This window comes from Chroicocephalus ridibundus, chromosome 4 (genome assembly GCF_963924245.1).
Source record: "Chroicocephalus ridibundus chromosome 4, bChrRid1.1, whole genome shotgun sequence".
Lineage (NCBI taxonomy): Eukaryota > Metazoa > Chordata > Aves > Charadriiformes > Laridae > Chroicocephalus > Chroicocephalus ridibundus.
Window position 1 is genome coordinate 6,962,520 of NC_086287.1, and position 12,259 is coordinate 6,974,778.

Genomic DNA, 12,259 nt, shown 5'->3' on the forward strand with positions numbered 1-12,259 from the left:
TCTTGTAGCTTATGTGGCGTAAACAACCCTTTATAATACTACCATGCTTTACTGGATTTGTAAAAGATTCCTGACAATCCTATAAGCCTTTCCAGCCAGGCTGTTCTCGCCATTTGTTTAATGCTATTAAATTAATAATAACAATTATTCGATAGCGTGTGTTTAACATGTTTTGGGGATGCATGCTTATACACACACACATGTACCCTCTGCACAGGTGCAGTGCAGCACAGAGGGAAAAATTACAGCTCCTTATGTTTCCAGAACAGAAGAAGCTTCAGTACCTCATGTTGCTTTAATATATAACCTCTGTGTCTTCCAGCAGAATGCGCGATACTATAAATATCTCTCTCTTTTTTCAAGAGGTTACGATTGTCAGTGTCAAGTTAATCCATCCTATTAATGACAGTATTAATATAAAAATGAAGGAAAACAGAGTCAGGAAAACAGTCTTGGACTTTGCTGTTTCATGAATTACTTATAAAACAGGCATATATTTAGTCTGTCCTTAAGTAAACGCCCATACTTCCCTCTTCATCTCAATAGAATTACCTAACATGCTCTGTGTTAAAGCAATGAGCTTTTAAGTGTTTTAAAGTCCGTGCAAGTTCTAGCTGACGATGTAGCATGTTGAGTATTCACAACTAACTAACCTGACAGTGGATTAAAATTTGGGTTTAAGGCTTTTAAAAGTCATTACGTTCTAGTGGCAAAAATACCTGGTTTTATTCTGATTTCAATAAATACCGCTATCTCAGCTGCTGTCAGTTCAGAAGTATTGACACTTCAGGAAGAAAAAAATGTTTTTATAAGATCATAATTCTAGATATCAACTGTTTTAAAAATTGTCTTCCAGTAGTATATTTTTACCCACATCTTTTGAGAAAAATAAAATTGTAGAAGTAGTGTTACTGAGCTGTGATATGACTTTATGGAACTGGTAGGTAGAATTGTGAACATTTTGAATTCCGTTAACCCTTTAACTACATTTTCTTTTATCTTTATTTACCAAATATTGCATTACTCAGGTTTTTAGGAGGCTTTAATCTGACTCAGCTTAAGCAAAAACTTCTGGGAGGAGGGTGCAGAACTGGTGTTTCCATAAAAAAAGATAAATATAGGAACCTGTAATACTGAAACTCCTGGTTTATGTGCAAATAAATGAGTGATGAAAAACATTTGTGTAGAGTATTCCTTGTAAATTTGCAAAAAATGTCAATTCATACAGAGATCACATGTATAAGTTCTTAGCAGATATTGCAATTACTTAACCATTCCCTGGAGTTACCGTGTTGGCAGAGCGGGACCTGCAGCCTTCTCGAGCTGTTCTGTGCTCTAGCAGCTGAGCGCTCTGCTCCGTAAATGGGAGACGCACAGAATGGTCTTCAAACTGCTCATCTAAGATGCTTTTGGGGGGATTTAAAATTAATTCATTTATTCCAGGTGAAAAAGTGCTGCATAAAGCCTTTCTGTACTTCTGCTGTGTTTAGAAGCAAAGATCTGTCCAACGGGTTGCTTTTGATAGTTACTAGTTTACTCATGTTACAGTGTTTGGGAGAAAAAAAAAATATTACTGATTTTCCTTTGACTAGCTGAGAGCACTTACAGTGTTTTCAGACTCGCGTGGCCACTTCAGGCCTAAAAGCAGAATTTGACCCCAAAGAATGCTTTTGCAAAGGTGAGTGCCATAGAGGTTTGAATTATTAATATGTATTTGTTTGTTACTGCTCTTTACAGCCAGCTGTTACAAACAGTGATATCATGTTTGTTAAAATTCACTGTCCATGGGAGACATTGTGCAAATACGCAGAGAGGATGAACATCAGGATGCCTTTCAGGTATTGTGTGGAAACTCTTTTAAGAAACTTGTAATTTAGTGCTTAATATTAAAAGTTCATTACTTATCTTAAGGCTGGAATGAAGTCTTTCCTGCACTGTGGCCAGGCGTGCTTGTATTTAATTTAGTGAGGTGAAAGAGAGAGAGGAGAAGCAAACGATAGGCACCGTTCTTTTCACATTTACCTGTGGTACTTGTTTTCAGACTTACCTTCCAAGTCAAACTGAGAATACGTCTTTAGAAAATACTGTTCACACATCGGTTTGGATGTCTTCGGCACAGTTTCAGATATTCTCCGTCTGAGCTCAAGTATTGTCCATGATTTTAGGGTATTTCTGAATATTTTGGCGTACTTCGAATAAAATGAGATACCTTTATTTCTTCGTCCTCTAGCTTTCCTTTGGCAGAATAATGAACTGAACTGAGTTCCTTTTCTATGTGCTAAACAGATTCGATCATATTTTTTTTGCAATAAATATTTGTTATTTATTTGTAGGACAAGTTAATATCTCCTGCAGTAATACAGAAGTTTTTAAAGGAGAAAAAAACCCTTTTCAAATTGATTAATAATGTTCTTGCAGAGAGAGAAGAGCATTTAAGTGTGCTGTAAACCTCTTCAGGAGTTAAAGTGGTAACTAGATGCCAAAGCTGTGTGACTCACGGAAAATACCCTTACAGCACTCCTTTCTCGCTTGAATTGCCAATCGCTGTATCTTTCATGTCCCTGCTGATTTCAGCGATCTCAGCGTGGCTCCCTTGCGTTGGTCCTGATCCAGAAACAGTCATCGTGAAGCAATCTTTGCTAAAAACTTGCTTCCCATACCCAGATCTATACTGAGTTGCCACATCATCCCATTAAGCCTTCAAAGTCCTTTTCATAAAAGAGAATGTTTTCTGTAACAGTCATCTTCCATATGTTTGAGAATATTAGTATAGTGCCATTTGAGCTTCTCTAGTTTGAATAATACTTGTCAGCATTTTAGAGATAGAAGTGTTCGCGTATGTGTGTACACACGCATAAACAATCTAAATGCCAATTCAAGAACAGTTCTTGCTTTTGATACTTGAAGTCACAAATTAATTTAGGATTTAGCAATGGTTTTAATTCTTCATCATTTTAGTAACTTCACGGATCAGTAGTGCTCTTGAGGAAAAAAAAAAGGGCTGACTTTCGCAATGCTACTTTATTTGGAAGGCATTCAAAGTCATTTTTATTTATTACATTATTAACTGACATGTAAATATATTCTCTTTTTTTTTTTTTTCTCCAAAGTATTTGATCCATGTTTCTTTGTTTCTGGGCTGTTGCCTTAGAGTCCTTTTATCCCACTCAGTTCAGGACACCAAAAGGAGATAAAATGCTAAATTTTGCTGGTTCACCTTGTTGGCGGTTTTGCTGCAGAATGAAACACGTGTATTTGGTAAGAAAAAAAGGCCACTGTCCACTTCCACCTCCATAATAGAACCGTGAAAAATAGTAAATTGATCACCATTTCTTCTCACTTAAAAAAGATTTTAATAGGAATTTAAATGAAATTGCTGTTTAAGCTTAGTGTGAATATTTCGAACAGGCTATTTCTTTAATTTTTGCACTTTTAAAAAAATTAAAGTGAACAGTGTTATAGCGAACACAAAGTGGCCGTAGCAGAATAGAACCAAGGTCTGTCTTGCTCTGCCAGCAGCCTGTCTAAAGTGTCCAATACAGAAACCAAGCAAATCCAGAGCAGCGTTCCATGATACTGTCTCTCTTTCCAAAAAGCTGTGCTTTAGAGACTTCCTGTGGCAGAGTTCATGTCTTCATCTTTCTTTGTATTAGCCCCCGGTGGCTTTTGATGGATGCAAAAATAGGCATCTACGCGTCCATAACAACATCCTGACACCACGCATTTTATAATTTAATGACACGTTCTGTCAAAAGCGCTTCTGTTTGGTTTAAGTCTTGAGCTATCTTATTTAAATCAAGCCTTTCTTAACTGGGTGGCATATATTGTTTTCCTGAGGTAACGATTTTCTCCATTCAATGGACAGAGGAAGCTGAAATCATACATTTCTGCCACTATTACAGTGAACTAGGGCTGTTCCCTCCCAAGAAGTTTTAGGTAGTCCTTAGGTAGGTTTAGGTAGTCCTGTGAGGCGCAGGGAGTTGGACTTGATTCGTATGGGTCCCTTCCAACTTGAGATATTCCGTGATTCTACGAACAGATTATTTCTCTTAGCCTTGATCTGATTTATCAGTGGTGTCTGACGGTCCATTTTTAATACATAACCAAAGACGAGAACTAACCTTCCCTGCCGTACGTTAATGCAGTTACACCCTTGTTTTCTTGCAGTGTTGCAAAATTTTAGCTTTCAGTTATGGTCACTAAAACATACCATATGTTGGTATCATATATGAACAATACATGAAGAATTAAACTCATGCTTTTTAGGTTCATTTTGCTCAATCCAGGCATCTAAACAAAATCAATAGAATTATTGCACAGGTTAAGAAGTATTTTGCCTTGTTGCTGAAAATTAAAAATGCTTTTTAATGACCAGAGGGACCACCCAGCATCCTAGAACTGTTTTAGCATGGCATTGTACCCAGATGTGTTGGCAGATTTATAATATACATCATATATGTAAGATAGATGGAGTCTCAGTATTTCAATTACAAAAGGAAATTTTTCTAACATTTTAAAAGGTGGTGATCATTGTTGTCCTGTATGTGGTTTCAAACAGGATTTATGTCAGCACCAAAATTAGATCATGACTGAATTATACTTTTTTTTGACAATTTGTAGATACTTTTGTTAAGTATATGGTCTGTCAGCAGAAATTAAACTCTATTATATATTTCTGGAACGGACAAACGTTTAATTTTATTTGTGTCTACAAGTTTCTCTTGTGACACATAATTATTGTTGTGTGCAATGAATAAATTAGTTGTATCTGTAGCTTAGCTGGACTCCATCTGTGTAAAACAGGTAAGGGCGATTGAAGGGAATGAAGGAAAGGTTTGGTTAAAAAACGGAATGTCTGAAAATCCTTTAATGAATCTTCATTGCTTCATTTGCAATTCTGTCTAGTAGTACCGAGTGTCAAGTGGCCAACAGCCTACAGATTGGTAGACACATAGTCTTCCAATGGCCGTGCATTTTTCAGCCAATATTTCCTTCTTGCTCCTTTCATGTCGCTTCTTTAATGTAAGTAATGTACTTTAAGCAATCTCAAATACTGCCCAGATGGGCAAAGGCAGCTCTTTTTCACCTTGTTTGAATCCAGGCTAAGAAGTGATGGAAAAGTATCCACAGTGAAAGTACTATTTTTGTGCCTGTTAGAACGGAGGGAGGGGGGTATAAAATATCAACTGAAAATAATGTTAAACTTTTATAATAATGTATCCAAATAAGCTTGTTTTAATTCCTCCTAAAAAATAAACCTTGCAGAAGTAGAAAGGATTTAGGCAAATTTCAAGTAGAAGATGAACTAGTGAGGAGCAAAGCCCCTGGTGCCGAACGTCACTGTCCCCACGAGTGCCACGGTAAAGATACAGATACCTCAAGGAATCTGCAACGTCGAGGCCTTTGTGTGGTTGAAATATGACATGAAATAATAGGAGGAGGCCATAAAAAACGGCGAAAACCTGAAACTAGATGTGCCAAATTTGCATTGCAGCAAATATGTCTCTCTCTGGTTTCAAAGTAACGGTTCTCGGAAGGCTTTACTGGGAATTTCTGGTCTTGTTTCTCTAAGTGTCTATGAGCAGTGAAGAGGGGAGAGAAAAGAACTGTCACCATAAAAGTTGTTCGTTGCAGTTAGTACTATCAGATTTTTCGGGCTGTTTATTGTTCTTCAGTTGGATGCAAAATGTCAAGGGAAGGTGGTGGTGTACCACTTCAGAGAATGCAAACAGCATCTAGTGGCCTTAAGCGCATAAAGCATTTAATAGCATGGAAGGCCCGGGTGATTCTTCTAAAGTGAGTTTTATGAAATAAAAGCTAAGAAAGATCATATGAAATGAATACTAGCATGACACCATTGAACCCTGTCTGATGGGTGTCTTATGAATGAATTGTTGATTCGCTATTATTATTAGCTACAAATCTGAAACTTGATTTTTGACTCAGGAAAAAATTTCAAACTTGAAAATGCATGAAATTAAAGTGTTTTAATGACTTTTCTATTCAGTTTCTATTTCAGTTGCCGCCTTTAAGTGTTTTTCACCTTTCTGCCTATGAGAATGCATGTTTTAAAGTGTCCAGTGTTCTTTTATAACGTATATGTCCTTTTCAGCTGTCTTCTACTTGATTATTCTCAGCTGATTTTTGCTGTTCTTTCAGGAAAAAATGTTATTACACTGACTGGAGGAGCAAAACCATGGGCAGGTTGGTGGGTGATGTGTAGCTTCTAATTTTGTCAGATAGCCACCCTGCTAAAGAAAATCCATTCGCAGTTGTAAATTTATCCAGGAAACTTGGAAAATTAGATTATTTTCCTGAAAACTCATATTATGCTAGCTCAAAGTGTTAAAATATTCATCTGTACCAAGAAGCAGTACTTTCGAGCTTTGCCAGTTCTCATTTTAGTAATGCAAAAATGTTTATGCCAGGAGAAGGAAAAAAATGGCCTTATCCTGGCAGCAAAGATTTAATACTGGAGTTATTTCTACGGTTATGCCGGCTGTTACCAAGACATATTTCTTTAGCATGAAATACACTTTTGAGTGTTTGTCTCAGGTTCTGGCAGTCATCTGTCTCCTTAGACACGCAAACGTAACTTCTCTCACGTGTGTCCCGGTGATCGGGGCTAAATCAACGCCGCGCACTGAAGGCTGTTTGGAATTTTGATGTGACAGCTGACAGGAGTAACTTGTACGCGGCAGCGAAAGCCGTTTAACTCTCCGGGAGGCAGACGCATCCACACCTCACCTGCGGCGGCCGCTGCTGCCTCTGTCAGCCAGGAGGAGGGTACAAGAGGCCACGGCAGCGGGCGAAAGGAGCCTGGGGGAGCTGGGGAGGGAGAACGGGGCACACTGGGAGCTGTAATCGCTCCCCGACGCTCTAGTCAGACATAATGATGCCTTGTAAATCCTAATTACCTGCGGAAAAGATATGAAAATTTTTACACGAGGGAAATCTCCCGGAAGAGTTTTCTGTGATGGGTTTTCTCAAGGTGGATCTTGAGATGAGGTTACATTTGATTTAGGTTACTTTAGGTGATGAAGAGCTCTCATTATTTCTCAGGAGCAATTTAAGCAGTCTCATGGTATCGGTTTGCAAGATGATCAGCTAACAAAAATAGACAACGCACTGTTGAACGGTAAAGTGAGAAAACTTTAAACACATAAGCAGATAAAACATATTGAAATGAAACAATCTCTAACATAAATTTACAACTGCGTTTTTTCCTCTTCCCAGTCATTCACATGCTTGCTCCATTTTAGCGTGCGTTATGAAAAATGTAAGTGATGTGCTTTGTAATGCAAAGGCAAAATCAACAAGCTTCACTGCAAAATTGTCTCATTTCATCTGTAATCCATCTGGCGAGTCCTAGATATTAAATAAATTTATTTTCCTTATTTAGAAGGGCAGATGTCTGAAACATGCAACTGAAGTTGCACGGTACCTGTGAACCAAGTTACAAACACTTTTTGTGCCGGATTGATTTTTTCATTTGAAACAAATATTTTTACCCGTGATTTACTTTGTGAGAATTTGGGGATGAATATTTTTCTGAATATTTTTTTCTGGCGCTTTATATAAAGCAGTGCACAAAGGAATAGTGTGGGGGGGAAAAAAAAAAAAAACAGAAAAAAAGAAGCTACATCTAAAAATGAAAACTGACTAAAATTGCTGACATACACATCTCATCACTTTAACTTCTCCTCCTGTCATTGTTCCTTTGCATCTTACAACTTTTCAAACTTAACTGCTTCTCTGTAATTTATCAAATGTCTCATTCATATTTCCAAGTTATTAAGTAGAGTTTACGAGAGCTACAATGAAGAGCTATATTGAAACCCGTGTGTATCAAAGGTAAAATTTTAAGGCTATAGAGTTTGTGTAATTCAAGAATACGAGGGAACACGAGTAGATTAGACCCTGCTGTGATGTGTACACTGCTCTGAATTTATTGACATGGTTATATGGTAGATGTATTAAGTGTCCTTTAAAACGTCTGCATAAGATTATTAAGAGCATGAATGAAAGGACATAAGATAAATGTAACGCTTCCTGGTATACTGTCTTTCTTATATGCGATATCTATGTGGTATCTCTCTATTTCTTTATTTACATACCTTAAAAAAAACCCTTAACATTGTACTTAATCCTTACGCTTGAATTCTATTCATAGGGCCGTACTATAGAAATAATTTTGTCATACTCCTTCAGAGCAGTATTTGGAAAGCCTTCAACAAATCTTTTCAAAGGAAAGGAAGCTGTAGAAGGGGCATATAGAAGCAAATAATGTAGGTATCAAAAATTGTCCGAACTGTGAGATTTCAGACTGAATAATCCAATGAATCAGTCTTGCATCTGCCATATCAGAGACGCCGATTTCATGCTGGTTAAGTGTGACATTGAGGAAAAGAAAATTCAAAGATAGTTACTTTAGTATGCAGCTTCACTCTGCCCACTAAAATATTTAAATAAATGTATACTTCTAAGGATAGAGAACCAAAAATGACTTTGTTTAGCAACTGAGCTGCAATAAATTTTCTTTGCAAAAGGACTTCTAGAACCTTTTGGATTTCAGTCTGCACACTGAAGGGAAATTGTTAAGATCATTGCATTGAACAAATATAGTATCATTTTTTTCCTTTTTTGGTGATGATTGTGTCCATATGTTGAATCTGTCAACCATACCATGTTTCCCATTACAAAACATGGGAACATACCATGCCTGTGTAATTCGATGGCATATGGTTGACAATTCTGGCCAGTCTTGAGAGGCACAAACACTGAGCAAACTCAGGGCTGCTGACTGCTGTCAAAAATACCTGACATGGCCAGTAGCATAGACCAGTTGCTTGATTCTGGTATATTGTTCCATGAATCTGATCAGATAATTCCAAACTCACCTATACTGTGTTTCTTTGCATTGCAGTCTGCTGAGTAAATGTAACCTGCAAGGATTTTTCAACTGCAAAAAAGACCAGCCGTGTAAAACGGAACAGTACAGTTGAGCGTGGAAGTTGAGCAAAAGCGAAATCACTGGCATCTTCATAAAATATTAAATTTCATAGCTAAGAATAAAATATATATGTGTTTCAGAGTAATATCCCATAGGCGCGTAAAGCTGCAGTGGCGCCAGCTGGAGCGGTTTCGGTGAGAGCGTACCTGCAGTAGCAGCCCGTATCTTTGCAGCACTGTTCCACTGGGACGTTTCTGATCTCATTGCGGGAACTCCTGACTTCCCAAGTGACTTCACCAGGCCACCTCTCTCTGCCCTTTACTCTTATTAAACAGACCGCATTGAATAGATTAAGTCAGGAATCCGTTTAAGCTGCTACTTTTGACCTAGAAAGCCACTTTGAGTAAAAATGCTAATACTTAGTCCTATGATTTACGCAAAAATTTAAATTTGTTATTGCTTTGAATGAAAGCTCCGTGAAACATCAGTTTCTTCTTCAACTGTAAAATAATGTAAGCCAAGAAAAGAGGTCTCTTGCTGGATTATTTTTGTGCATGGAAGGGGATGTACTTTTCAGCTGAAATATTCTATGCTAACTGAAGGCACTATGTTTTGGAGTGATCAGCTGTAAGTGATTTAAGGAAAAAGCAATCACACCTTAGATAAAAAGCCTTTTTGCCTCAAAATTGAAATTGCAAATGTAATGTGGACGTAATTTTTAACTTATTCCACTGCTGGTCTTTATTACTTTGCTCGTTAAAAGGACCAGACATTAATTTTAAACAAGAGGTAATTTCTTTAAGATAATAATCATCTACTAGCTTTTTAGATTTTTGGAGGGGAACAATTAATAACCAAGACTTTTCACAAAGCCAATTTTAAAAGAATTTCAGAACAAAAAATCTGAAATCAGATGCATTGTTTTTCTTTTCCTCTTCCTGATGCATCTGCATGTTTTCCTCCTTAAAGAAAAGCCTGGATTTTAACTCAAAAACCAAAACTAAACAAAAAACCCACCATGTGTACAACAGAAAAAAATATGAAGAAAATAAAGAGAAAACTGTACTTACATGTACTTTGTATAACTTTGTACTGAGGGAACTTCCACCGGAACCGATAACAATAGTCAACCCGCACAGTAAGGTCTTGTTGGAGTAAAGGAAACGCTTGTGGGATGCACCTGGTGGGAACCGTATTCTGTGTTTCGACTTTATGAACATGGCGATGTTCTTTGGCTCATACTGCTTCATGCCAAATCCAGTGGCGTCCCCCAAGCGCAGTACCAGTGGCGCAGAGTGTGCACCCGTCAATGCCTGGGCAATACAGAGCAAGAAGAAAATTTTGAGAATTTTAAACGTAAAACGTAAAATTCTGATCCTGCATTCGGCTTAGATTTCTGCCTGACGCTGTGTCAAATAGGGGTAGAACTTTTTCTGCTGATGGTAAGAGGTGTGTTTTCGCAAAGGTCGCTTTGCTCCCTGAGAGCAACTTACCGTGTCATCCCTTATTACTCTTAATTAGGAAGTGGGTAGCTGTGCTTCTGCTTAGCACAGGCAATTAAGTATTCACCTCAGATAAAAATAAGCTTTACACTTCTTGTGCTTATGAGATATATATGCTTTATATAGTATGCATACATATTCATTGAGTAAGGCCCAAATGTCGCTAAAAAAAAATATTATTTAGGGAGTATTTTTCTAAAATTTAGACTTTTTCTGGATCTCTGATATACTTACAGTGTCTTAATATATCGCTCATTTAAGACGAGACCTGCTCCTTAAATACCCATATTTCATTGCAGTTGAGTATGAAAAAATTACAGGTCGGCAAGGAGTGCAAAACTGACGCGATAAGGAGGTAACTTACAGCATTTGAGCTGCACTTCACTAGATTTACCCCTGTGTAAAACAGGTCCTGAGACAATATTTAGGCAAGTTGCCAGTAGAAGAAAGCCCTTTATGTTACCAGTACGTAATCTAATCGGGGATACGAAAATTATGATCTGTTTGTGTTTTATAATGTCAGTTTTTAGGAAACAGCAGGAAGCCATACCTAGGGGGGTTTTTTCTCTAAATCCTGTATAATCTATATCCTTTACTTTATAAACCATATGCTTTACTTTATTTGATGTTTAAGTATACTGTTTTGTAAGGCAATATCAGGCCTTGGATTTTAAGGAAAATTTTGCAGGGGGAGGCTTTATTGAAATCAGAAAACTATAAAAATTTGATCCTGAGCCGCCTTGTATTTACTTTCAAATTTTATGAATTTTAGTGTCTTAGTTGCCAGGCAAGGGAAGGAGGAGGAGTGACCCTTGCCTTGTCCAGTGGGGCTAGAGAAAGTAATTAGGTATCTTCTTGAGTACGGCATAAGCATCCGTAGTTCTGCCAGATGAACTACCTGGAAAAATTATTTTCCCCAGACTCAATAGTGCAGTCCCATCTCAAACGGTAATCCCAGGAATTTTAGCATGAGTTGTGCTCGAGTAAAGCGTGCAAGATAGATCACAAATAAATGCTGTTACTCCTTATTTTCCTTTAGTTACTTACTGTGGAAGTTTCCTGCTTTCATTTCGTTTCGTTTCGTTTCTATTATGATACCGCAAAATACTCAATATTGATGATAGAAATAACAGGCGGGTGAGAGTGTGTAAATCTGATTTCTTATTGTCTCAGTTTGCAGAGGAATATGAGAGAGCTGAAAAGTTGGTTGCCCAGAAATCCAATGAAGCTGGATAAGGAGGCCCTGCCTGATCTGGAAGAAACAGATTGCTACACAGCACCCTTCAGCCGCGCACGCATCCACCAGTAAGTGCTGGAATTGGAGAGGCAGCGCCAGAGACCACAAGGATTTTTTATTTTCACACTTCTTCTAAGCAAGTGCCATAGAGGCAGCCGTTAACAGATGGTCACTGGCAAATACCCAGTATCATATTTGGTATTTTCTATGGGTTTTCTCTTAAAGCCAAAATCTGCTCTCTGTTACTTGCTGTTTGATGGTCACTCAGAAATTCTCAGGCAGAAATTTGACTGAAATAATGAACGCTGCCTTTTGGTTTCGAAGTTTTTCTTTCCTTCACATTACAAAATGCAAATACTTGCTCAAGTTTGCTTTGCTTAATTACATATTTTACTTCACGAACCCTGAGACAGCTGTGGAAATTGGGAACACCTGGAAGCAAGCTAAAACCACTGATGATTTTTTTCTTTCTTATCAGACCTGCATTTTAAAAATGCTTTTGTGTCTGAAAGTATAAACATATATACACCAAACGAAAACTGGATGTGTTCAGATCAGCGTGTTGAT

General features: G+C 37.7%; 1 protein-coding gene across 4 annotated transcripts in view; it reads left to right on the plus strand.

Moving 5' to 3' along the window:
• ANO3 (anoctamin 3) overlaps nt 1-12,259 on the plus strand; it is a 212,940-nt gene that overhangs the window by 146,274 nt on the left and 54,407 nt on the right. For 3 of the 4 annotated variants that reach the window (XM_063332450.1, XM_063332454.1, XM_063332453.1), the window contains exons 6-8: nt 1,738-1,838; nt 6,160-6,204; nt 11,629-11,760. In XM_063332450.1, coding sequence (XP_063188520.1) covers nt 1,738-1,838; nt 6,160-6,204; nt 11,629-11,760 — 278 coding nt within the window. The remainder of the gene's footprint in view (nt 1-1,737; nt 1,839-6,159; nt 6,205-11,628; nt 11,761-12,259) is intronic. The other variant, XM_063332451.1, reaches the window with a different exon arrangement.